A 26,982-nucleotide genomic window follows, 5' to 3' on the forward strand; every position below is an offset into this window, starting at 1 on the left:
GGCGCTTCCTCTGTGGCCACCTCCCCTTCCCAGATCCTTCCATCACGTTTCTACCCTGTGCCCTGAAGGACCCACTCGCTCCTGCTGGGAGACTAAGCAAGTCTAGGCTTTCCTTCAACATATCAAGCCCCTGACATGGGCTGGGCACTGTGCTAGGTGCTTCCGTTTCCCCATCTTGACAAGGTCACACAACTCTTTTCTGGGAGGATACGGTGGGATCAGCCAGGGCTCGCTGGACCTGTCCGATCTGCAAATGCAAACATAACGTACCTGTCTTGCTCTGCAAACTGCAGAAAGCCAGATTCAAGGGGGAGATATAGGCCAGCAGGAGCCAAGAGGATAGAGGGAGAGTGTGTTCTCTGGAGGTGTGTGGAGATACGGATACAGGTAGTGATTTGGGCTCAAAGGACAACACCCTTTTCAGGGTCAGTATGGGGCAAAAAGTCTCCCAAAGGGGGAGAAACTGAGGCACAGAGGGCAAGCAGTTTTTCTTCTGATGGGGAGGTGCTGACGGTGATAGGGCTCCCTAGGCCCCCGCAGCAATCAGGCCAGGGCAGAGCAAGGGCTCGGGGTGTGATCGGAGGCAGTCCCAGCTGTGCGGTGGATGAGGCAAGCTCACCCCGCTGTCCTCTCAGAGGTCACCATCTCTCAAGGAATGAGGGGACCCTATTTGGCAGATGGGAAAACTGAGGCCCAAGGAGGCTGGCTGCCCAGAATTAGAGTCAGGACAGCGGCTCTCCTGGGGTAACTACACCTTTGACTCTCGGTGAGCCGTGGTGCTCCTGGCCTGCCTGCCCATATCCCCTTGTCACTCCCCCCACTGCTCCTGAGTTCAGTCCCAAAGGGCGAGGGTAGGGGGCTGATCACCATAGCCTGGAAAGCTCCGGAGAAGTGGGTCATCGAGGGTAACGGTTGAGTCTTAGAGCGTCGTGGAAGCCGCCTCCCCCTTATCGGCCTCCCTGCGTGCCTCAGCCCCGCAGGAGGATCAGGGAGAAGGGGCTGTGGGAACTGATCTTGGAAAAACGAAGGTGGGGCTTGGTACCAGCCCTGCTGCCAACTTTCCACGTGGCTACAGATCAGTCCTCACAGGCTGTAGGGACCGGAAGTGACAGAGGGCACAGGGAGATTCAGAGACAGTCAGGGCTGGAGGGCTCGGCTCGTCCAACCCTCGAAACCGAGATGAGAGGTGGAAGTGCTGGCGGGGGCCCCTTCCAGGGCCTGGCAAGAGGTGGGGTCCGGAGAAGTGGGGCTGGAGGGCAGGGGTGGCGAGCTGGAGGCTGGCAGCAAATGGAAGATGCTAGTCTGTACCTTCAATATTCAGTCCAGCAGCCACCAGCCTCGTGTGGCTACTGAGCGCTGGCAACGTGCCCAGAGTGACTGAGGACCTGAAGTTTTGATTTTGTATAATTAAATTTAAAAACAATCAATTCATTTATTGGAAGACTTTTAGTATATGTGGAACAATGTGGGAATGTGAATCTATTTTTTGCTGTAAATTTAGGAAAGGTAAATATGGATCAACTCTTTCCAATGAAAATACAGGAACCAAGCTCATGAAAAAAAGAATGTAATGATGAGTAATAGTTTTTATATTGATTTCAGGTTGAAGTGATGATACGTGGAGCATACTGAGTTAGATAAGACACGTGAAAATTAATTAATTTCACCTTTTTCTTGTTAGTTTTTTTTTAAATCTTGTTAGTTTCTTAATGTAGCCACTAGACAATTTAAAATTACACATGTGGGGTGGTGCGACAGTGGCTCAGGGGCGGAGTTCTCGCCTGCCATGCCAGAGACCCGGGTTCGATTTCTGGTGCCTGCCCATGCAAAAAAGAAAAAAAAGAAAGAAGAAAGAAAATTAGATATGTGGCTCGCATTTTGTTTCTATTGGACAGCACCAAAGCCCTTAAAGCCTGGCCTAAATATAGCACTCAAATGTGCATAATCCGTTAATGACTGAGCTGTGAGTGCCTCTAGGGAGACTTTCATGCTCCCTAAAAAATAAATGAGCCCCCTTCTGTGTGCTCCCAGAGAACCCCAGGTTCAAGTCAATGTCTAGTTTTAAAAAAGCACTAGGATTCTAAAGCTGTAGGTGTATTTGATTCAAGATGCCTATTACTGAGGCGTCTAAGTCCAGGGTTCTGCTTGCAGGCTCTGGCACCCAGCTTTGGAATTTGGAACAAAATGGTGATTCTGATGGGCAGGGGGAGAGGTCAGGGGCTCCTTTTAGAGGACATGTTCAAAGGTCAGAGGAGCTACATGAGGAAGGAAGAGAAGTTCCTGAGGGGGACACAGGGGGCTGAGCAGGAGCTCTAAGAGGAGGAGGGTGATTGAGGAGAAGGGCAGGTGTGGAAGAGGTAAGAAGTCCATTCCTGGCTCTGGGGGCAGGTTCCTGACACCAGTGTGGGAAGTGGGGAGACAGAACAGTCCAGAAAGAAGTCCTGGGCCAGCAGGTAAAGCCTGGGTGCCCAGGCACCCAGGACACTTGTCTCCCCCCAGGGGGAGCCTTCCAGCTGGGCCTCTGCATCCTGACCTGGCACCCTCTCTCCTGCCCCAGCCGGGCGTGGGGGCAGCCCTGCTTACCTCCATGTGCCTCAGGCAGCCAAATCTGAAGCATGCACAGCAAGGGGAAATTGTGATGGGACATGGCGACGGGCACACTTTCTCCTAGAAAGAGAAGCACAGTTGTCCGGCATGGAGGCCTGGCATGGAGGGTGGACGCACGAGACCTGAGCCTGGTCCCACATCCTCTACACATCCCCTGCTCTACTGCCCTGGGCAAAGCTCCTGAGTGGCCCACTGAGCCTCATGCTCCATGCCCTTCCAGGGTAAACGGCCATATCCCACATCTGGAGGACACGTGGGACATGGAGGGAAGGTTCAGAGAAACCAGACACTGGGCCAGGGTATGGGAGGACCTGGTACTGCCCACGGGGGAAGAGGGGAAGGGAACCACCCCCTCCAGAGACAGGCTGGCTGCAGGGAGAGCCCAGGAGCTTGGACTTCAGGGTGGCTCCTGCCCTTTAGCATGTGTGAGTCCAGGGTAGGCTGGGGGTGAACTGCTGGGTGGGGGTGAACTGCTGGGTGGGGTGGGGTGCGATTTGATGACCTGTGAGTGGATGTGCAGGAACTGGCAAGGGAGGCGTGGAGATCTGTGTGCGAGACAGCGGAGTGTTAACAGCTCTTTGGGTCCGCCAGGCGGGTCCCTGACCCCAGAGGGCGGCATCAGGCCCCTTTCTTCTCTGCCCCTCCAGGCACCACTGCTCGGGCTTCACACTCACCCACCCAAGGTCTGCTGCCCTGGGTCCAGACGCCCACCCGACGTGAGCTCTGGACAGCTGACCCCCAGCAGTATCCCCTTCATGCCAGGGCACCTTCCCCGGAGCTGAGCCCCAGTGCCTCCTGTCCGACCTGCCGAGCTCCCAGCCACCGCAGGAGAGAACCTTCCTGCAGGGTCAGGGACAGTGAGCAGAGGGGACAGCTGAGCAGCCCGAGGAAGGAGGAGCCCAGCACATCTGCACAACAGCAGCAGACATGGACCAGGCGGGCCCGGGAGGAGGGGGCTGTGCAGGCTTATAGCGGGGTGAGGGCCGGGCCAGGGCAGGGCTACCAGTTCACGGCTCGGCACAGCCTGCTGGCCCTGGACCCTGACCTGGAGGGGACAGCCTTGGGGTCCTGCGGGGCCAGGGGCTGTCAGAGTCCTGGACCTCGGTTCTGGCGGAGGGGGACCCCTCCCACCCCACCCACTCACCCTGGCTGACAGCCTGACCCCCCGGGGTGTGTCTGCCCCCAGCGCCGGGCTCCCAACAGGCCGAGATGACCGCTGCCCCATCCAGATACTCACACACTGCTTTCTGGTGATTTTGAAGTTGTTCCTGAAGAGCAAACTGCCATTTTTCATACTGATTTCAACAGCGATGGACCTGAGCACAGAGAGGGCAGAGGGTGACAAGTAGGTCTCGCCCTGGGCTCCGGCCTTTGCCCACAGCCCTCCTAGGTGTACTGGCTTTGCCAATAAGGCCTCTGAGGCTGGTGGAGAGGGGAAACTAAGGCAGGTACCCTTTCACCTCCTGATGTCCTCAGGAGAGGTCAGCCACACGGATCCCTGACCACCTCCAGGGACCATCCAGTGGGGCAGGGATGGAGGGTGCCCTGGGTGCCCGGCCGAGGGTGTCTATATCCAGGACCCCTAAAGATCACCCACACTGCCCACCTGGTCTCCTGCCCATGAGGGTCCCCAGACTGGGGCACTTACTGTCCAGGTTCCTCCAGTTCTACTCCAGGGCAAGTTATTACTTTCTCTCGCACAATGATGGCTGTTTCATCTAAAAGAGAAATCACATGAGGAGCAAGTCAGAGCACCTGTCAGTCCTTCCACCCCTCACCTTCTGCCTGCCCTCGGCAAGCAGAGCTGACACTGACAGAAATAAATGTCAGCGTGAAAAGTGTTATGACAACAGTGAAAACAGGGAGGACAGAGAAAGGAGGTGAAGGGACAGCTACTTAGAGCAGATAACCTGTCCTTCCTTTTACAGGTACAATTTATCATTTAGAGAAATTAGGACTTTTGCATGTGAATTGATAGTGTCTGGGATTTGCTTCAAATAACCTGCAGCAGGGATGTCAATGACACCAGCTCAGCATGGCTGACAATTACTGGAAGCAGGTGAGGGGTGCTTCAAGTTCAGTAGATGAGTCTCACAACTTTTGCACATTGTTGAAGTGTCTATTAAAAATCAGGGCTCTCTGAGGAGGCGATGCCTGCTCTAGGCCTGAAAAGGTGAAGAAAACAGCAGGGAGAGATCAAAGGCAGGAAAGTTCCAGGCTGTGGGTGTGGCATGTGCCAAGGTCCTGAGGTCCTAAGTGGCTGTGTTTGTGCAGGAAGGCAGAAAGCAAGCGTGGATGGGAAGTTTGGGTCTTATTCTCAGGACAGTGAATCTGTCCGGGGCTGACAGATTCTGGATGTGGCCTGGATATAAAGGCAGCAGGACTTTGGTGGCTGGATGTGGGGCAGAAGCAAAGAGGAATCGGGGGATGTCCAGGTTTGTGACCAGAGGACTGAGAGGATGGTGGTGTCCTTTCCTGTGGGGGGAAGACTGAGATGGGGATTTTGGGTGGTTGGGTTTGGCTTTTGCTTTTATTTCTTTGTGGATTTGGGAGTTGAGACACACGAGGCTCTGAACAGTCCCATAATTTGTGGGGTGGAACCTGCTGGGTCCACAACCCACACCTGTTCATAAGCCCCTGAACTGGGGTAAAGGGACAAGCACAAACCTGCTTTCCTGCGCAGATGTGGCTCCCAGCGCTCTGCTCCCGTCCCCTGCTTCCCTGGCAGCTGGGACGACTGGTCTCGGAGGCCTCAGAGTTCTGCCCTCCAGGATTCCAGAGGCCGGTGGGTGCCCAGGCCCCCCCAAAGCTGGAGGAGCAACAACCTCTGCTTCCCAGAGCCCGGGCCCACTGCTCCGCCCTAGGCATGAGGGTGAGCCGACGCTGTCCACCTGTCTGTCTGCAGAGGGAGGCCAGGTCTCCCATTGCCGTGCAACCCACAAAGGATGCGAGCAGAGCAGATGGGAGCCGCGCTGCCTGCTGCAGGAGAAGGGCCCGTTTGCAGGGTCGTGCCACCCCTCCACAGGTGCTCTCAGGGGACATTGTCCCCAAGGAGAGGGAATGTAAAGGGGGTTCTCTTAAAATGGTTTTTAAAATAGGCTTGTTTAAAAATGCTCACTGATTTCGGTGGGGGTGGTGTCCAGGTGTTACTTCCTGGGCATTTAACCTTTAAATCACAGACCAGAAGTGAAATAGAATTCTCCAGTTATAACCCTGAACCCTTCATGTTTTATAGTCTCCTTTTAACTTTGGGGGTGTCTTCTAGGAACTAATAAGTCTCTTTGGGGATATTTTTGTGGGACACGACAATTTCTTTAATTCCAGTTCAGTTTCCTTTTCTTCTGTCAAAGTTGACAAAAATACTTGAGCAACAATTCTGGGGTGGGGCCCAGACCCCCCCCACCCCGCCCTCCGGGGATCTGGACGCATTTCCGGGGCAGTTGGGGGGCTCCACCTGCCCCTGGACCTGGCTTCTCAGTTAATAGAAGCCGCCCTCCTTATCCGCAGTGCCCAGGGCCACATCCAGCTTGGCCGACTCTGGCTGGGAGCCCTTGGACAGACCGCTCCATTCCCGGCCCCGTTTCCCGACCCACACACAGCAGTCCCCAGGGGGCGGCTGTGAGGTTTCTAGAGACAGTGTCTCCAGCACTGAGCCTCACCGCCGTGGGGAGTCCTCCGATTGGTTCTGGTCAGTATTAATGGGGCGCTAGGTCCCCAGGCCACTCTGAGAAAGTGCAGGGGAAGGGGAAGGTCAGTCCCTGAGGCCATCACTCACGCTGCAGGGTGGAGGGCCAGCGGTGCTCCCAGAGAGCAGCAGAGATGCCCAGAAGTGCTAGGAGAGGGGAGCTGTTCTGGGTTGACCAGATGGCCGCATTGAACAGAAAGCTCTCAAGGGAGCAAAGGAGGCAGCTGGGGAGGTGAGGAGGGGGCAGGAGGCCCACCGGTCCCCGGGCTCAGTAGAAGTCCACCCCCACACCTCAGCTCAGAGGCGCCTCCTGCCTGGACCTTCAGCCTCCTAAGGCCCCTCACCGTCCACAGGGCCTGCCTCATGCCTGAGGACTTCCAACTCACAGGTTTCCCCTTAAATTTTCACACAATTATTAAGACCTTGTGTGCACATCATGATCTATATACATGATCTTGCTTAGTTAGTGCAACAACTCCCAGGCCCATTTTACAGGCAAGAAAACAGAGGCTCAGAAGGGAAGGCTCAATGGGATCTGAGCCTCTGATTCTGAAGCCCAGGCCTGGCAGGGTCTCCTTCCCTCAATTCAGGACAAACAGACCTTTCTCGGACCTGCTACTAACCAGGCAAGGCACAGAGCCCCGGGCTGGCTGCCGACGATTCCCACCAGCCAGCGCGCTGCACATCTGTCCTCGGCTCTTGGGGACGACGCCCGGTGAGGGCAGCCCAGCCCCTGCACCCACCTCGGCCGACAGCTCAGCCCTGCTCCCACACGCTCACTGGAGTTTGCAGACTCCCCACTTCACAGATGAGGTGAGGGGCGGCCAGTCCCCCCAGCCTGGCCTGTCCCCCACTTGCCGTGTTGCTTCCAACTGCACTGCACCTACAGCGAGTGTTCGGCAAGGGCTGGGAAGATGTGGCTGCCTCAGAAGCAACGCAGCCCTGCGTGGGGTGGTTTGAGATTCAGAGGCATCGAAGTTGGAATTACCTGAAAAACTGTTGTCACTGAACTTGAACTGGCAAATAACCAATTTCTTGTCCTGTGCATTCAGGAAGCCACTTCCTCTAAGCACCACTTGGTATTCCTCTGCAAGGACAAGGCACAGGCTTGTGAGGAGGACCCGGGCTGTGCTCCGTCTGGCCTGGCCGTTCAGGGTGGGGCATCCCCAGAGGATGTTCAAGGGGCTCAGGAAGGAAGCAGCTGTGTGGGAACCACCCCTGTGCGTCCTGGCTGAGAGGGGGCTGGGCTGGCCTCGTGTTGGGGAGAGGGGGTCCCTGAAACATGCCTGGCTTGGCCCCTCACTAGGGGCAGGCTCAGCCAGGGGTTTCTGGCCCTGAAATCTCACAGCGGTCCCTATAGTCAGAGGGTATAGCAGTGGGCTCAGCCAGGCCTTGGCTTACAGGTGAGAAAGGAGCTGACTGAGCACACCCCAGGCACCCCTGTCTCACGCCTGAGCTGGGCACCCAGGCCTGGAGGTCCATGGGGCTTCTGATCACTTAGGCGGCTATTCCTTCTCTCTGTGCTTTTGGTGCCCAGTGCAGCCTGGAGGCACCTTGCACGCTGCTCAGAAAATCCGGCATGGAAGGGGCGGCTCTGTCTTAGCTGTGGCTCAGAACTGGGTTGACGTGTCAGCCCCTGTCTCCTTCTGGCCCACCAGGCCCCAGTTGGCCCACACTGGGGCTCAGTGGACACTTCCTTGACCCAGTGTGGGAAGGACTGAGATACTGAGGGCTTATTCAGGGCAGAGCCCCTGGCCAGGTGGCTTGGTAGGTGGGGGGCTCCTGGACTTTTCAACCCAGAGGCAAACATTACAGCAGACACGGGGAGGGCAGCTGGTCCCTCAGGGAGTTCTCTGGTGTTCCAGGCTGGTCTGTCCACCTGAACCCCATTCCTTCCCCAGCGCTGCCTCCTGACCCAGGCCAGGTAATTCCAGCCCCAGCACTTGTGGGGTCCCAGGGAAGAGAACTGAGGGGCATTTCTTCTAAGAACTGGCCTGACTTTGGATCTGACAGTTCCAGTTCCAGCTGCCTCCCATCCTCCTGCCTCTCCCTTCCATCCATCCAGGGCAGAGCTTGTAAATTCAAGGTTTTAAAGGACAGAGGCATTCTTGGTCCTTGGGCCAAAACTGGCCTGCTTATTGTTCTGTTAGGTTTGAAGTCTTTTCAAAATACAGGGGCCCAACTCTAACAAATTGGACATTTAATCTAATAATCCCGATTTCTGGATTTTGTGGGAAATGGAAACATGCGGCCCCAGCAGTTTGCATTTCTGCATGTTGGCCATTGCTGAGAGAGGAGGCTGCTGTATGGGTAGATGCTGCACTGCAGGGCCTGCCTTCACCCCGTGTGCTGGTTTGAAAGGAAGCATGTCCCCTAAGAAAAGCCATGTTTTAATATAAATCCCATTTCTTAAAGGTAGAATAATCCCTATTCAATACTGTATATTTGAAACTGTAATGAGATCATCTCCCTGGTTGATGTGATTTAGTCAAGAATGGTTGTTAAACTGGATTAGGGGATGACGTGTCTCCACCCATTTGAGTGGGTCTTGATTAGTTTCTGAAGTCCTATAAAAGAGGAAACATTTTGGAGAATGAGAGATTCAGAGAGATTCAGAGAGAGCAACACTACAAAGCAGAGAGTCCACCAGCCAGTGACCTTTGGAGATGAAGAAGGAAGACACCTCCCGGGGAGCTTCATGAAACAGGAAGCCAGGAGAGAAAGCTAGCAGATGACGCCGTGTTCGCCATGTGCCCTTCCAGCTGAGAGAGAAGCCCTGACTGTGTTCGCCATGTGCCTTCTCACTTGAGAGAGAAACCCTGAACTTCATCAGCTTCTTGAACCAAGGTATCTTTACCTGGATGCCTTTAATTGGACATTTCTATAGACTTGTTTTAATTGGGACATTTTCTCGGCCTTAGAACTGTAAACTAGCAACTCATTAAATTCCCCTTGTTAAAAGCCATTCCGTTTCTGGTATATTGCATTCCAGCAGCTAGTAAACTAGAACACCAGGTGAATCCTCAGCTCTTACCTCCCACACAAGCAGTGATAGGGTCCACAGATTTAAGTTCAATACAGCTCCTTTCTGCAAGTTGGAATATAGAGTAGGGCAGGAGGGGCAGGGGGAGTGAACAATGGGGAGATATATCAGAAGCCCCTTCTTACTTGCAGCTTCTCACACACCCCCCCCCCCATATCCAGCACCCACTCATCCTGTCAGTGATGCTTGTCAGGGCGCTTGTCATTACACTAGGAGTGATGGTGGCTCTCTCTTTTTTTAATTGGACTTTTTTTAAAAGCAGTTTTATTACCTTTTTTAAACTGTTTTTAATTTAAAAAAATTAACAAACAAAACATTAAGATATCATTCCATTCTACATATACAATCAGTAATTCTTAATATCATCACATAGTTGCATATTCATCATTTCTTAGAACATTTGCATTGATTTAGAAAAAGAAATAAAAAGACGACAGAAAAAGAAATAAAACGATAACAGAGAAAAAAAAGATTATACATATCATACCCCTTACCCCTCGCTTGGCTCTCTTTTTGAACAACAGCTTATTATTATTATTATTATTTTGTAGGCTATCCATAAGAATTAGAACGAAGAGAGTATATATTTAACTTTTGCAGTTTGGAAGTTGCTTTTTTTTTTTTCCTTGAGGTTCAGTGTCGCATTTTTTATGTTTCTGTGTTGAGGTATGTTAACTGTTTACTTTCACTAACATCACTTATATGTTCTGAACAGTTTGCTTGTTCCCAAATCCAGTGTATTTTAAAAAATTGCATTTTTTGTACCTTGCCCATAAATGTGGCAGATCTGACAACGGCAGTGGATTGCAGGAGGCTGATGCTTGAAGGTTCTCCACGTTTGTGGTGAATACAATTGTTTTTGTTTAAAACCAAAAATCTCAGAGTTGAATCTGAAAAATGCATGTCCAAGTGAGTATCCTTGCAGATGAGAAGTCAGGCTGCTCCTTATAATGCAGAGATGAAGAAAAGCCAGAGGTAGTCTGTGGGGGAGGTGAGGGCTGCCGGGAGGAAAGGCTTCTGCATGCTGTGTTGTGGTTTCACTGCCACAGGCCTCAGATGACACTCCCCCAGCCCCCCACCCCAGGTGCCAAGTGTGCCTTCACTCTTTGGCCGTCGGTGGACAGGGCAGGGGGAACAAAGGATTTCAGGGTCTCAGTGGATGGAGGAAAAGAGCCTTCCTGGCCCAGAAGACCTCTTTCTGGAAGGATTTGGTGATCAGACCTTCCTGAAGAGTTTGGGTGGGGCTGGAGGTGTTGCTCCAAACTAAGACTCACAAGTCGTGTACACTGAGGTACCTCACTCATCCCCCTCACCCCAGAAAGATAATGCATTTTTTTCACCAGTCCCTTTATTTCTGTTGCTTCTCTATGCACATACAAACCAAGTCAAATGTGAATTCCCACCTCGCCCCTTCTCACCGTGATGGGAGAAATCAGCCTTCTGCATTTTAATTTTTTCACATAACACAAAACACCAAAATGCTGGTGGTGTCTTTTGTGCTGGGAACACGGTCACTACCGTCTTGGCCGTGATAGCTGAGGCCAGAAGTGCAGCCAGCCACCGGGCCGGTGGTCCAGGGTGGGGAGAATGCGGTCCCCATCTAATGGGACCCTGCTTTTGGCAAAGGAGGGGCCGGAAAATGCGGCACAGCCCTCAGAGCAGAGGTGGCTGGGAGGGCACCCCTGGTGCGGCGCTCACTACTCGCATAGCCCGGTTTTCATAGGCAACTGGGAACAGAGAATGATTTTTCATTTTGTTTTAAATGCAACATTTTTTTAAAAACTGATATCATACAAATGATTTCTTTATTGAGCTGTCAAAAAAATAAAATAACATTTTCTTTTGCTTTCAGAGTTTCACTGCAGCTATTTTTTCTTTTTTTTAATTGATTTTGTATTATCGAACCAAAACAATGTACAAACATGAATCTTCTTAACAGTCATTCCGTGTATGATGTACAATCAGTGGCTCACAATATCATCACATAGTAGTATATTCACCACTCTGATAATTTTTTTTAGAACGTTTACATCACTCCAGAAAAAGAAATAAAAAGAAAAAACTCATGCACACCATACCCCTCCCTCTCATTGACCACTAATATTTCCATCTACTCAATAGTAAATGCAGCATTTTTAAAGATATTTTATGTTGAGCCCAGTTCGAATTCCTCCTTTATGCCACACCGCGGGGCCGGGGGTGAGGGATAAGACTCATCCCTGGCTTTGGGGCTCGCATTGATAATTTCCGTACATAGAAGGGGACGTGCACGCATGCCCCAGCGTTATGGGAGGCCGGGGGCTTTCTCCTTGAATTCGACAGAGAAGAGTCTCGCTGCTGAGCCGATGTTCTCAGCCTCTGGCGAGTGGGGCATTGGCAAATTTATGCTCATCTATCATGCCAGCACATTAGGTCCTGTCAGAAGAGCTGCTGAGGGAGAGAAACTGAAGGGACCCCATGCCGCAGAATCCATTTTATATGTCAAGTTTTATTTTCTGAGACCTGACATTACTATGTGCCATATATACTGGGCAACTTTCATATACTATATATTTGAAATTCCCCATGGTTCAACAACAATAACAAAATGAATGGTCAGCATTCATTTGTAGCATTCTTTCATTCAAAAAAAAATTCTTTTCTTAATGAAAATAGGACCAGACCTTGTTATTTTAAACGAACAGAACATTATCTTGATATACATATTATCAAGGCAGATATCCAAACCTTGACTTGAGATTGCATACTTGGAAGCACATATTTGAGAGTAAAATAAATTCTCGACTACAACAACTTCCATTTAAAAAAAATGAAACCATCTTTCTAATTGCAAATGGTTAACACAGGCACATGGCAAAAAAAAAAAAAAATTCAAGCAGTGTAGCAGAGTTTGAAATGTTTAAAAGTAAAAGACGCCATGTGAGCCATCTGGTGAGTCCCACCTGCCCCCGGGATCACCCAGCAGCACCAGTGACAGCGAAACCCCCACCTCCACCCCGACCCCGCTGGGGGAAGGGGGGATGTCAGCCGCAGAGCCACAGCGTGGGCCAGCGAAAACTGCGCAGCGTGCGGCCGGTCGAATCTTGAAGTCCACCTGCCAATTTACAGCACGTTTAGGGAAGAGAAGAAAGAGACACCAAAGATACTGTCAAGAAAGGATCAGGCAAATCTAAACTGTGGGCTGTTTTAACAACACAGTGACCCACACTCTTCAATGATGTGCATTTAAAAAAAAGAAGAAGGTGTGTGTAGAGGGGAGGGGAGGATCTTTAGAGTAAAAAAAAAAAGGTTATTAGAGAAGACATTTGGGAAACAATAGAGGAAATTTGAATATGGACCATATTCAGCGTTACTGGGGAATTATTAGTTTAGGGTGCTGTAGGAATTTGGTACAGGAATCTGCCATGCAATGCATGCTCAACTTTTCAGAAGTGCACTGGATAATGTCATTTCCTTTGAGACGGCTCAGCCAAAAGTATCAACATGACTCTGGGGCACAATGTCATTGGTTTTAGATTGAGGTGGTGGGTATTTAAGTTTTCATTACAGAAAAATTTAGGGTGGACTCTGAACTTTTTTTATATCAAAGCTCAGAAGAGTCTATATTGTGGCTCCCTCCCCAGTTCTGCTCCCTTGAAGTAATCACTGTTATAGTTGTATGTCTACACAAGCAAAAACAAATAAACAAAAAAGGAAACAGACCTCCCTCCGCTTTTTTTTGCCCTACCAAAATCAGAATTACCTACTTGCTATTTCTTCCCCACCCAACACCAGGGAGATTTTGTGTGCGTCAGAATGCATGTGTCTGCCCCATTCTTTTAAACAGCTGCACACACACTACTTATTTGGATGAACGTGTCATCATTTATTTAAGCAGCTCTATATTAGTGGAGTAGCTTTTCTATAGCTTTTTCTGCTAGAAGTAGCGTCATCTAGTTTTATTCTCAACAGAACCGTGGAGAATGAGCCCCGTGGAAATGCACCCGGTTGCTTGACCAAAGGCACAGCCAAGTAAGAGACAACCTAAAGAAGAGACTAGCTTTGAAGCCAGCATCGTAGACCCCTCGCCAGCCAGAAACCCCAGGCTCCTCCTGTTACACCCTGCTGCCAAACAGGTCTCATAAAACCTTTACCTCTCCAGCATTCCCCCTTTTTGAACTGTTTATCTTTAGCCTCTCAGGGACTGATCAGTCACCTTGTGTGCAATTCTGGGACACCTGAACAGGAATCAAGAGTGCCTCGATGCCCCTTTGGATTTGCTCACAATGGATGAGTCATTTTGAGCCTTTAATTATCTCTTCAATTCTTATTTTCTCTTTCTATAAATGGAGCTGCTACTTCCATACAACCAATAAGATAATGAATGGCTGGCTGGAGGATGAAGAACAAACAGGGACCGCTGCCCTGGGAAGCCAAGCATCCCTGTTGCTGCCGTCAACGGAAAACAGACCCCTTCCAGCTCACCGCTCTATTTCTAATTCAGGGGCCCTGCAGGCGTGACTGGTAGAGTCCTGTGTCTGCACTCTAGCTGCAAGGGAGTCTGGGAAAGCAAATTGGGGCTGCCAGCTTGGAGAGGCAGGACCTATTCACATGGGAAATTTTCTAAATGGAGGGAGCATGCTCAAAAGATGCTGGGCAGCTTCAAACATAACAAAGGTACACCACAAGTCTAAATGTACCCACAGAAGAGAAAGAAACAATGGTGCCTTCATAACAGAGTATCATGTGACAGTCTTATAAGCCTGTTTTGAAGAACATTTAATAGCATGGAAAATGCTCACAACATATGAAAAGATACACAAGACCATATTTCCAGGATGGCCTCAAATTTTTTCAAGTACGCAGAGAGGAAAATGGCCTTGAAGTTAAGGCAGGAGTCTATTCAGGTTCTCTGAGAAGCAGATGCTAGATGGGATTACACATAAAAGAGGTTTATTGGGAGAGAAGTCTGCAAATGATAAAGGAGGGAGCAGGAGGCAGCCAGGATGCCTTGTGACTGCAGGTGGGTCTGGGTCCCGCAAAGTGAGAGAAGCAAGGGGGTACTGAATGGAAAGCCTCAGGCTGCAGCGCAGTTCTGAGAAAATCTCAACCAGGCCGACAAAGACGCCCCCAGCAGAAATGGCTCTTTTGAAGAGCCCACATTTGGCAGGCGTGTGCTGGCATGCTACCACCTCTGCATGCCCAGTCATTGCCTGGACACAGCCCCGGTCAAGTGTCTCCTTGGGGTTCCTGGGGAATGGGGGTGCTGCAGTCATTGGATGCAGTCATGATATGGGGGGCTCCGTTGCCTTGAAGTGGCACCTCCTCATGTCCACTAAGGCATGTCGGGGACACGGGGGTGGGACCAGGGCAGTGGTTTTCAAGCTGTGCTGTTTTGCACACACGAAGTATCTTATACACAACATTGGTTACCGCAACTGCCCAAGTAGCCCATTTGCTGCTCTTTGAGTCCTTTATCACTGGGAAAAATTGCATGCACGTGCCATGTACGGAAATTACCAGTGTACAGCCAACAAATCATAAAGTGAGCGTCTCATAACTGGCATTTGGGTCAAGAGCTAAGGCGGGGAGCCTTAGCAGAATTGCTTCCTTTCTTCCCGTAATGGATTTACCACCGCAGTATCTACTCTCTTTCTCCATCCATCACTTTTTAAGATTCAGTTTGTAACTGAAAATTTGCCTTAAGGCAGGGTTGGAGAGGGGGGTGGGGGTAGGAGAGCGTGGATGCCAAAAACATTAAAGCTCTTTTCGTCTTTAAGGATTCAAAGCTTTGGTGCTTTAGAAACGTCAGGGTTAGTTATCTGGAAAACCAGCCCTCTCATGATCTTGATTTTCATTAACTCAGTTTTTGCCTTCCCATGGTAACCCGTCTCTGGGGAGGGTTTCTTCTGTCAGGCATACTCCAAAACCCCTGACTGTGGGCTTTACTCAGAGCCCTCTTAGAATAAGCCAGATCCTAAAATGTCAGTGCTTAAAGAAAGGAAAACTGGAGATTATCTCATCCCAGCCTCCCAAAGTCAGGACAAGGAAAATGAGACTTACAGAGATAAAGGGAATTGGCTCACGGACAGTCTCAGAGCCCTTTGCAGAGCACTTCTGTGCCTGTGTGGGAGACTCAGCCTCCCCGACACCCAGACTGCCTGCAGGGTTTGTAGGATGCAGCCTCCCTACCCCTCATCACATTTCTACCATTTTCTACCTCCCTTAACAGAGGTTTAAGGGAGGGCGTAAGGGTGAGTTTCTCTGGCTACCCGGCGTTGAAGCACAACACATCATCAGAGATTCTCAACAACTGCAGGGGGGAGGCCCTCAGGAAGCACTGGTAACAATAACAGTTATATGGCCCTTACTATGTGCTGGGTACTTTCCTAAGTACTTGACATAGGTTAGCTTAGTCTTCATTCCAACCCTATTTGTGTAAGTACTGGTAACCCATTTACAGACAGGGAGACTGAGGCACAGAGAAGTAACTTGCCTAAGGTCATACAGCTAATCAGTGGCAGCGCCAGAGTCTACGCTTCCAAATGTCCCCCCAGAACACCTGTCCCCCCAAGCCAGGCCTGGATGACCATGCCAAGCCCAGGAGGGGGACAAGTGTCTGAAGAGCCGGCAGGTGTGCCGACCCAGCAAGGAAGTGGGCATGGGAGGATAGAGGAAACTGACCGGGGCATGGAGCCCCTCCCTCGAGCTTGGCCAGCCTTCAGTGAGGCCAAGCAGGAGACATCCTCCAGGGCAGGAAACTGCCTTTCCAGCTTCTGTTGGCCCTGCCCAGGGGGCAGTAGGGACCTCGGGGTGCTCTCTGGGTGGTCTGGCTGGTGCCACGGCTGCAGGCCTGAGACAGCCAGCCTTGCCTGTGTCCACCTCCACCATGGGGGCATGAGAGGCCAAGGGGGAAGGGCCACCCTGTACTCGGAGGGCAAAGGGCCACCCTGTACTCCAAGGGCAAAGGGTCACCCTGTACTCCACACACACTGCTTATTGTGGCCCCATTGGTGGCCTGCAGACAGGGCCATCTGCTACTTCTGTACAGCATAATGGCCAGCCATGGACCCTGAGCAGGGAGAAGTGCTCTTGTCCTCAAGAATAGGATGGTGTTCTTGATGGTTCAGATGCCTGCGTCGGTCTCAAGGGGCTACTGTGATCCTCCTTACGCACAGCTGCTCTGTCTTGGCCTCTAGGCTCGCTGGCCAGGCCAGGCCAGGCACCTACTCTTGAACTCTCCCTGGGAGCATTTGTCTGTGGAGGCCTAAGGCTTAAGAACAAACAGGGGTGGGAGGTGCACAGAAACACTCCCTCCCCCGAGCTGGGAGCTTGGTCCAAGGCCTTTTATCCATGCACAGGGCAGAGCAGCCCCTCGTCCCCCGCTGATGCAACTAGGACGGGCTTCTCTACATAGTCTCCTGGAAGTGCAGGGCTCTGGCTCAGGCTCCCACCTGCATGCACACAGATGCAGCAGGACCCTTGAAAATGGCAGCTTTGTTGGTGAAACATTAAAAAAAATCTACTCCCCCAGGCAAACCAGTACTATATAAATGTATATATATGTATACATTTTTAACACTTCGTGCAGCTTAAATTCGTGTATCAATGACAGCTGAAAACCCATGGCCATGGTGCAGGTTCTCTTGCTTTTCCTCTGCCGGGAGGCCAGGGGTCGATACAAGGCTGAGCAACCTCTAGGGATTCTGGATAACTTAAGTGGAATAGGGACTCCCCGGGAGAGACCCTGGGCCTGCCCAGGAATCCGGGAAGCAGAAGGTCGAGAGCAAGTTTAAATGCAAACAGTGCAAGCCGTGTGCGTGAAGCCGGCCATGGTGCTCGCTCAGAGGTGGGACGTGGGCAAACCCCTGAGCCCCCCTGGCTGTCCCCAGTGGGCTGACCATGGCTCGGCCTGACAGCAAACCCCTAGGACCCATCCAGAGCCACTTCAGAGGCGTGTGGTCACTGACTTCAAGTACCTAAAGGGTCATCAGGACCTGGCCAGGAGAGGGGAGTTCCCGGAGGCAGGTGTCCGCTGTGGATGGGGAGGAGCTGGCCGGCCACCGCCCCCGTTGCACCGCGTGCCCAGGCTGGCCGGCACAACTTCCTACACAGCCCCCCAGGACTGACGCCTGGCTTAAGCGGTGGCAGCCTTAAGCGGTCCGGAGGAATCAGAAGGACCCCCGGGCCTTTCCCAGATGTCCCTTGTTGGCTCTTTTCATCAGGTGGCAGCCCCTCAACCTGGGCTGCTCCTTGAGCCACGCAGCCCTGGCCCCCCAGCGCAGGACTGCTTCCGGCAAAGAGAACTGGAATGAGGCAGAGTCCACTCTTGCCCCCTGAAACTGACTCCTGGAAATGTATTTTTGGGTCCACCGAGGTGAGCAGTACCGGAGTGGGTGGATACCATGGCCGATTAAAGCCTACTTGATAACACTATCAACTTAGATGGACTTCTCTATGAAGTCTCAATTTAATTTTCATTTCTTAATGATTAACTACGCAGAAGTAAGGGAAACAGCAGGAAAAAAAATGGGGGGGGGGGGCTTCTACCTGAGCCTGGCCTCTTGAGATATTCATGGAATGACAGCAGTATGCCCACTTGCTCGGGGGCTGCTTGCCTTTCGGGGTACACTCCTTGGGGTGGCAGCCATGCCTCTTGGCCCAGACCAGGATGGCTGGGTTAGGTTCGAGGGAAAGTTGTTCAGAGGTTGAGTGGGTGCCTCATCTCAGTGAGATCTGATCAAGCAGAGCTGGGCCCGCCTGCAGCAGCTGCACCCCAGCCTGGGAGGGATTCCTCTCCCAGTCCCCTGTACTTGGCTCCAGAGCATCTCGGCAGGACTGGCCCACCGTTGCTCCCCTCCCTAGAGACTCTGCTTACAGTGGGCGAATTTCTCCTAAGGTCCATGGGGCTGAATGGGGGTCTAATCATGAAGGTACATCCCTCTGTTTCCAGAACCTCTCATTATGCTCTTTGCCCAGTGTGATTGCTGTAGGGTCTGGCGGGGAGGGGGCACCTCCCAGATCTTTTCTATGCATTTACATGCATGTAGTCTCTTAACACATAAATGGGATCATACTGTATATGTTGTTTTATTTGTTCCTTTTTAAAAACGTAAAGCAAAGCTAAGTTTATGTGAACTCACTGCAGTCAGCGAGAACACCGCTTGGACAGAGTCTTAGCAGTGTTCCAGAAGGGCAAAGCCAGAAGAAGGTGGGTATTTGTAAAGCTTGAGGAACTGGGCTCCAGTGGTTTAAGGCAGATGGGAAACAGATTGGGATGGCAAAGTTCAGGCTATAACCTTTGAGGATTGGTGAACAGCGAGGAGAGGAGGGCCTTGAGAAGTAAACTGTTTGTTCAGATGAACAGGCTACTGCATCTGAATACACTGACATTAGAAATTTCCTTCATTTTCACCATTTCTGAAACTTTTCATCTCTTTCTATAGATCCAAATTTCCATCTGGTATCATATTCCTCTGCTTGAGGAATTTTCTTTAATATTTCTTGTAATGCAGGCCTGTTGGAAATATGTTTTCTTAGCTTTCAGTGGTATGAAACAGTCTTTACTTCACCTTTGTAAATTATTTATGTGTATTTCATTGCCAGGTTTTCTTTGTAGACATTTTAAAGCCAAGGACCATTTCTTAAGCCACCTCTTGAGGATAACTTATCTATTGATAATATAGATATATCTTTTTGCAGTGTTCTATACCATATGACTTAAGGGCCTGGACATAGTTACTTTAAAGCAGAACTTTTTTTGTTTTTTCTTCTTTTTTGTTCTGTGATTTTTCTTTAAAAGAAATTCACGTGAAAGTCATATAACATAGAATTAATAATTTTAAAGTGTACAATTCAGAAGCGTTTTGTATATTCAAAATATTGTATGACCATCACCTTTATCTAGTTCCAAAACATTTTTACCAACCCCAAAGGAGACCCCATACCCCTTCAGCAGTCACTCCCCATTTCCCCACCCTGCAGCTACTGGCAACCACTTTTTCATATAAATTGAATAACCCATTGTACTGATTTCTTTCACGCAGAATAATGGAGGTTCATCTGTGTCATAGTATGTATCAGTATTTCATTCCTTTTTTATGGCCGAATAATATTCCATTATAATGGAATAGTATTGATATACCACATTTTCTTTACCCATTCATCTGTTAATGAACCTTTGGGTTGTTTCCATATTTTGGCTGCTGTGAATATTGCTGCTATAAACATTTATGTGCACGCATTTTTTAATAGCTGTTTTCAATACATTTGGGTATATGCCCAAGAATGGAATTATTTGGCCATGTGGTAATTCTAGGTTTAACCTTTTGAAGAACATCATTTTTATTTTTGAAAGATGTTTCCATTGATATAAAATTCTGGGTTCACAGGGTTATTTTTTTTTTCTTTCAGTACTTTGAAATGCGATTCCATTATCTTCTGTGGTGTCTGGATTTCTTGGATCTATTCTTTGTTGTCTGTAATTTTGGAAAACTCCCAGCCATTAGTGCTTTGAATATTTGTTCTCTTTCTTTTTTTCAATTCCAATTATGCTAGATTGTTTGACATTTTACCACAGCTCTTGAAAGTTCTGTTCTGTTTTTTCCCCCTTATTCTTTGTGTTTCAATTTAGATTGTTTTTATTTGACCTGTTCTTCAAATCCACTGATTCTTTCCTCTACTATGTACAGTTTGCTACCGGGCTGTCAAGAGTAATTCTTCAACTCTGACATCATGTTTCCTGTTTCTAGTGTTTTCATTTGATTTAATAATTTCCCTGCATCTGCTGAAATTCCTCATCTGTTTATGCATGTTGTCTACCCTTTTCACTGGATCATTTAACATACTAGCCATTTTTGTTCTGAAGTTCCCTCTGATAGTTCTAAGACCTGGATCATCTCTGAGTCTGGTTCTGTTGATTTGACAGTGGGTTGCTTTATCTTGCTTTCTTGTACATCTAGTAACTTTTAAATTTAATGCTGGACATCATTGTAGAAGAACAGACTGGATTGGAGGTAAACAGTACTTACGCCCAGAAATGGGCATGACTTTTCTATCAGGTTGTTAGCATGGAGGATTGAGCTAATATCATCTTGAGCTGAGCCAGGCTTTCAAGTTCGAGGATTCTTTGACCTATCAGCAATATCAGGTATTTTATAGCAAAGCCAAAAAGGAAAAACCCGCATTTCAACAGTGAAAATAAGTGCCGCAAAGCCCAGGTGCCAGTTCATGACATTGGATAGAAAAAGCCCTTGCAGGCCTTCATGACATATTTCGGCTGTTAGCGTCAACAGGTTTTATTGCCCGACCCCCAGAAAATTGTACTAGAGGTTGGAGAGGATTGTTTTAGGCAGGTATGCTAGCCCAACAAGAAGAGAGCAGACAGGAAAATCACTAAAGAAGAGACAGCAGTTCAGGCAATGCGGCCTCCCCTAACTTATGGGGATCCCCCGCTGATTTCTGAGTAAGGCCAGCTTCTCCTCCAGGGTGTCGGGGTGCCAGTTGGAAAAAGGACAGCTGCTGACATTCGGGAGCTCGGCTTCTCCACGCACAGACCTGGAGTGCCTCGGACTATGGCTGAGTCTATTTGCTCTAATAATGAAGTGACAATGACTTCTTATTTTATTAAAGGCCTACTGTTCACCAGAGACTTGACGTGTATTATCTGTACATTTACAATGACCTTGAAAATGATTCCTCATTTTTTATTTTTCAAACACATTTTTTAATTGTGAAATATAAAATACATACACAAGAAAGCAATTCATTTAAAAGTACATTGTAACAAGCAGTTATAGAACAGATTTCAGAGTTTGGTATGGTTTATAGCTCCATGAAGGATTTGTTTTTATATTCTGGATATCAAACTCTTATCAGATAGTGGTTTCCAAATATTTCCTTCCATTGAGTAGGCTCTTTTTACTTTCATGATAAAGTCCTTTTGATGCACAAAAGCTTTTAATTTTCATGAGCTCTCATTTATGTATTTTTCCTTTTGTTGTCTATGCTCTGGGTATAAAGTCTAAGAAATCATTGCCCAACATGCGGCCCTAAAGATACTTCCTTACATTTTCTTCTGTGAGTTTTATCGCTCTGGTTCTTATGAAAAATGCCTCCTTTGAATTTTCATTTTAAAGAGAAGGAGACTGAGCATGGGAATATAAATCATCAGCCCTAAATCACACATCTAGAAAGTGAAACTGGGATTTGAAGCCGTAGGGCCCACCCTTTCTTCCCTGCCTCCCACAAATATATTTTGGAGAAAGAAGAGACCTAGAAGGTGCCTCTTCCTGAAACAGGGAAGGGGGTTTATGTCTGGGTCACCCTGCACTGGGGAGGCCGGCTGCATGGCCCCAAGCCCTCTGGGGAGCCCTTCTCTTGCAGAGCAGAGACTTATAAACTGTATATGTCCAGCCCAGTGGACTGGGGGCCAGGGAGGGGATAAGAGGAAGACATTGTCTAACTCTTCAGGACCTTCAGTTTTAGCTGTGGAGAAAAGCCACACAACACAGAAAAAGATAAGAGGGCCATTCCATGGGCATTTAATTTCTGCTGCTGGTTCTGTTTCCTGGGGCACGTCTTATCTCCACACCTGAGCAGGCCCTCTGGGCATCAGGCTTTGGGGGTAAGAGAGAAGTGAGCTCCTTTCTGTGCAGGTGGAGGGGCCTGGCGTGTGTGGGCTTCCCAGAGAAAGCGGGTTTATCATCAGCCTTGCCTGATGGGCACAAACCGGGTGAGAGGAGAGGGCTGGGAAACGAGAGGCAGTCTCTGGATGGTGAATATCACAAGCCAGGTCACCTCTGTTCCATCTCTTAAGAAGTCCCATCTCGACATTGGGTCCACTGGGTCTAGTTGCTATTTACGGCCCAAATCTCCAGCCCCTGTTAAAGCCAGAGTGCTCATCAAACCTGAATCAATATTGGGGAGTTGGGTGAAGTCCTTCCTTCTTACGTGCCCCCTCCCTGGTTCTGAACCGGACTGAGCTCTCAGCGCCATGCACCCCCCTTTTATTCATTGCACATCAGTACGTGCTGAGCACTGGAGAACAAAGGTGAATAAGACATGGACCCTGCCTCGAGAAGCTTCTGGTCTCCTGGGAGCCTGGCCTGCTGCGCAGCTGAGCAGGAGACACCCTGGGCGCCCCGGGGAGAGCTCAGTGGTGGCAGCTCCTGACTACTCGCTTGTATCTGCTTAGCAGGGTCCTTGCCTCTGGGTGGCCACCACTCTCTGGGTCGAGATTATTTTCCTCCTTCCCCAAGAAGCTAAGAGCGGAAGGGCCCATGCTTAATCCCAGCAGACACTCCACAGAAAGCCCAGTCTCTTTTCCTCACACAAAAATGTGCCGACGCCCTTTAGTAGACATCAAATGTAAGGTTTGGGACAGAGTCACGTGCATAACACCCATACGAAGCAGGAAGCCAGTTCATATTTTGCAGTTGTCATTGTTTTTTTTTGAGTTGGCAAAGAATTGGGGCAACTTCTTATTGGCTGTAAAGGAAGGTTTTATAAGCATGATGGGTGAAAATGGGGCAAATTTCCCTGATAGGTGGTGTGTTTGTTTTCTGTCCCTGGACAGATTGGTTAGGGTTCAAGCCCTGGATGGGAAGAGAGCAGCAACGAATATGGTTCTTTGAGCCATCGCAACCAAATGAAAGTCTAAAATTAGAATGAAATCCATGACCTCAGGAAGGTACTCTAATTTCCCACTATTAGGAAGGATTCCTTTCAGGAGTCAGCATTGGAGGCAAACAAAGTTATTGCCTTGTTGAGGTGATAGACATTTCTGGCACAGGGTTTATGTTCTAGGATTATTTCCTAAAATAATCAATCAGAAATACTTGTTCATCTAGAAAAGTATCATCATTATAAGATACAATTTGTGAAGAAAAAATGCTATCCTTGCTAATACACAAAAAGGAATATCTGCCCCTTCTAGGAGCTTGTGTCCTAAAACAGACTCTTTTGAAGGCTCTTGGATTTGGGCTTCTGAAAAATTAGACATGCCCTGTTAGCTGGGGGCGGGGAGGGTTCGGCGCCTTCTCCTCCTGCGCCTGCCTGCCCAGGTGCGGCCTCGCTGAGCTGGGGGTGTGCGGGTGGGTGGCGCTGGGTTTGGGAAGGAGACACCTCTCCACGGCCCCTGGACTGGCCCCGCTCTGTCGCCTGATGATGTTTCATTTTGACTTCCTTACGGGGCACTCACAGTGCGCCAGGAGTGAGCTCAGGGTTCAGGGCCCTGCCTGCCCGTGAGACGCCGGCAGCATCCTGGAGGTGCTGAAGCCGGGAGGTGCGTCACCTTCACAACAGTTGCAGGGGACCCTGAGGGCGCCACAGCACGTCCCGCCTCGAGGCTGGGGAACAGCATCTTCACACAAAACTCCTGTCTGTGGCGTCCAGTTGGGAGAATGTCGACAAAGAACCAAGCGTGTGATTACTGTGTTACTTTCCTCCTGCAGGTCTGGGACACTGGCTTAGGGGCCAAATAAGTCCTGGGACCGGATATGGAGCTACTGGCATTTTTGTTCAAGGACCTTGGAACCAGTCTGGGCAAGACCCATCAAGGACAAGGAGAATAGTAAGGAAAGGGGCTTGTCTTTGGCCAGTCAAGAACCCAGGCATCCCACATCGTGCAACCTGGACCTGAAAGAGCCCAATAGAATAAGCTTTAGCCAGCAGAGGGCTTGGCTTGTCTGGGTACCATCTTAAAAAGCAATGCCTCTGAGACTGAGGTCCATGGAGAGGAGGGGACCTTAAGTTGGAATGATGGGGCATCTTTGGGCTGAGAGAGCTTTTAGCTCTCTCTTCCTTCTTAAATGAAGTTATCTGAGCGAAGGTGGTATCAGCACCCAGTGAAGCTTCCATGGAGGGGAGTCTAGGCACCAGGAGCTAGGAATACAAAGATGAACAAGACACAATCATTGGCCTTGCCTGTCGGGTGAGGCAGACATTATGAAACATAAATATCGCTTCACTCGACGCCTGAACAAAGCCCCGTGGGAGAGAGAAACTCTCCTAGGGGAAGTTGTGCACAGCTTCACAGAAGAAGTGACATTTGAGCTGAAACCCGAAGACGAGTAGAAAAAAGGGTACGTGCCAGAGGTGCAGCAGATAAACAGATCATAGCACGCCGGGCAAGTGATGTTGGAACATTCCACTCTGCAGTGCTGGGACCAGGTGCTCAGGGGAAACTGGTGGAGGTTGGTGCTAGAAACAGAGCCAAGATTCTGGAAGTGCCTTCCATAGGAAACAGTTTGGGAAACCATTGCAGTTTTAAATCAAGCATGTCAGGATCAGATCTGGGAGGTGGGGGCAATCCCAACAGATTGGAGGTGGATGAGATGGGGAGTGGTCAGAGGGAGAGAGCAGTTAGGTGGCTGCTGACAAGACCTGAATAAATTGAGGGTCCCCAAAGGGACACTTCGGGACTGACTTTGATCTAAAAATTCAAATTCACATGGAGTCAGGGGAGTTTTAAACACTTTTCTCTTTCTAATTTTGCCAGAGTCCTCTTTCTTGCCCTTTTTTGTTTCCATATTTTCTCTTTGTATACTTCCTGACAAATAGGTATCGAACGAATGGCTTTTCCTCTGAGAAATCCTGTTTCCATCCCATTTAAATGTAGAGTGTTTTTACTTTCAAAACAGTTACTCATCTAGTGAAAGATAAAACTCACTGCTTATTCCTGACCCTTAACCCCCAACATTCAGTCCCTTCCCCAGACACAAGCCACTGGCATAACAAGAAGTGGATAAGTTGCTGAGGAATCCTTCCAGAGGGAGTGAATGCATATACCAACAAGCAGAAGTGTACACAGATTCCTTTGGTCATTTGATTTCTGCTGCTGATTCTGTTTTGTTTCCTGGGGCACGTCTTATCTCCACACCTGAGCAGGCCCTCTGGTCTGGCTCTGGGGGTTAAGAGAAAAGCAAGCTCCTTTCTGTGCAGGTGGAGGGGGCTGGCGTGCGAGCACAGGTGGGCTTCCCAGTGAAAGCGGGTTTACCATCGGCCTTGCCTGATGGGCACAGCTCGGATGAGAGGAAAGGGCTGGGAACTGAGAGGCAGTCTCTGGATGGTGAGCATCAGAAGCCAGGTCACCTCTGTTCCATCTCTTAACAAGTCCCATCTTGACATTGGGTCCACTGGGTCTAGTTGCTATTTACAGCCCGAATCCCCAGCCCCTGTTAAGGCCAGAGCTCTCATTGAACCCGAATCAATGCTGGAGAGTTCCTTCCTTCTTATGTGCCCCCTCCCTGGTTCTGAACCGGACTGCCCTCTCAGCACCATGCACCCCTTTTATTCATTGCACACCAGTACGTGCTGAGCACAGGAGAACAAAGGTGAATAAGACATGGACCCTGTCCCTGGGCTGAGGGGAGAGCTCAGTGGTGGTGGCAGTGGCAGTGGCTCCTGATCACACGCCTCTATCTGCTCAGCAAGGTCCCTGCCTCTGGGTGGCCACCACTCCCTGGATGGAGATTGTTTTCCTCCATCCTCCTGGTGAGCAAGAAGGATTGTTCTGCTTCTGGGCCATTTTCTGCTGGACACCAGGGCCAAGGCGCCCTCGAGACTTAAGTGTGATGGGTCTGTCACAACGGGAAGAAGGGGGAGGGAAGCTCCGGGAACAAAGGGCCTGCAGCATGGCCGTGGGCAGTGCCCGGGGCCCCTCTGCAGAGAGGGGTCCCTCCTCCCAGCATCGCTGCAGGCGGGCGGGCGTGACGGCGGGTTGGGAAAGCTCCGGGAAAGGGTCCCCTGCTCCCTGGGGAAAGGGGTTTCCTGTGAGCTGGACGAGGGTGCGGGCCTCAGCACGCCCCTTGGAGGCAGGCCACCGGCCTGAGCCCGTCCTGCCCATCCCACAAGGACTTGTCAGGCTTACTGGCTGCTGTCTTTTTGAAAAAGTCACTCCAGGGGCCTCAAAGGAAATGGCCGATCAAAAGGGGATGCTGACTACAATGACAGAAGAAAATACTTAGCTCTCAGAACGCTTCACAGAAGAGCCAATGCTTTCTTGGGGGGCAAGCTAGGCTGATACTTTCTTGGGGGACAAGCTACATATGGGGGAAGCATTTACTGCACAGGCAAAGGGAGGGGGGCTGAGGGCTGGGAGCGGCGAGGGGACAGCAGGTAGAAGAGCTAGCAGCGCCGGGGTGGGGACTCTGGGTCATGGGCTGTGGGATGTGGAGGGGTGACAGCATAATGTAAACGACTGAAAGAAACGGGGCCTTTTCTCAAAGGCGTGGTGCTTCTTCAGACTTTTGTGTTTGAGAAAAGCCCACAACCGGTTAGGGCTAATGCTTGTCTACCTGTCTGAGAACGCCAAACTTCCTCTTCCCTCCCCCCTCCCCACCTTTCCCTCTTCTCCTTCTGATCCCAGCAGCAGTAATCATTGTTTTGAAAAAAAAAAACAAAAACACTGCATGCTGTTTGGGTCTGAGGGGCTATGTCCAGAGGCCCCAGGAGGGCTGGTGGTGGGTGACACCTGGTGACCAGGGAGGAGACAATGCCTGGGGTGACCCCCAGCGCTGGGGCTCCCGCCTCAAGCAGCACCATCACCCAAGCGGGCTGCCTGACTGCATCCCAGCACCCACAGGCATCTCCTTCTCCAGCCACTTTCCAGCCAGCAGCTGGGACCAGCAGAAACCAGGAGTGCAAATGCGGAAACCACAATGGACCA

At 50.0% G+C, this 26,982-nt stretch overlaps 2 protein-coding genes across 3 annotated transcripts in view; both read right to left on the bottom strand.

The window, feature by feature from the left end:
• The window catches only part of LOC143653725 (NAD(P)H pyrophosphatase NUDT13, mitochondrial), a 205,336-nt gene that overhangs the window by 54,056 nt on the left and 124,298 nt on the right, over nucleotides 1-26,982 (bottom strand). The window lies entirely within an intron of this gene.
• On the bottom strand, nucleotides 1,501-26,160 carry LOC143653343 (uncharacterized). The gene is made up of 6 exons (XM_077124453.1): nucleotides 25,857-26,160; nucleotides 7,281-7,688; nucleotides 4,256-4,325; nucleotides 3,845-3,923; nucleotides 2,584-2,667; nucleotides 1,501-1,817 (listed from the first exon to the last, which is right to left on the bottom strand). The coding sequence occupies exons 1-6, from the start codon at nucleotides 26,158-26,160 to the stop codon at nucleotides 1,734-1,736; spliced, it is 1,029 nt and encodes a 342-aa protein (XP_076980568.1). The 3' UTR covers nucleotides 1,501-1,733.

The sequence above is a fragment of the Tamandua tetradactyla genome, chromosome 13 (assembly GCF_023851605.1).
Source record: "Tamandua tetradactyla isolate mTamTet1 chromosome 13, mTamTet1.pri, whole genome shotgun sequence".
NCBI classification, from domain to species: domain Eukaryota; kingdom Metazoa; phylum Chordata; class Mammalia; order Pilosa; family Myrmecophagidae; genus Tamandua; species Tamandua tetradactyla.

What these genes read in the sequence shown, in the direction of transcription:
- LOC143653343 (XM_077124453.1), bottom strand. Translation starts at nt 26,160, where the DNA reads ATGGGCAGGACGGGCTCAGGCCGGTGGCCTGCCTCCAAGGGGCGTGCT. An exon ending in AAATCACCAGAAAGCAGTGT is followed by an intron (nt 2,668 to 3,844) that starts GTGAGTATCTGG and finishes TTCTCTTTCTAG; the next exon opens with GAGAAAGTGTGCCCGTCGCC. An exon ending in GCTGCCTGAGGCACATGGAG is followed by an intron (nt 1,818 to 2,583) that starts GTAAGCAGGGCT and finishes TTGCATGGGCAG; the next exon opens with GCACCAGAAATCGAACCCGG.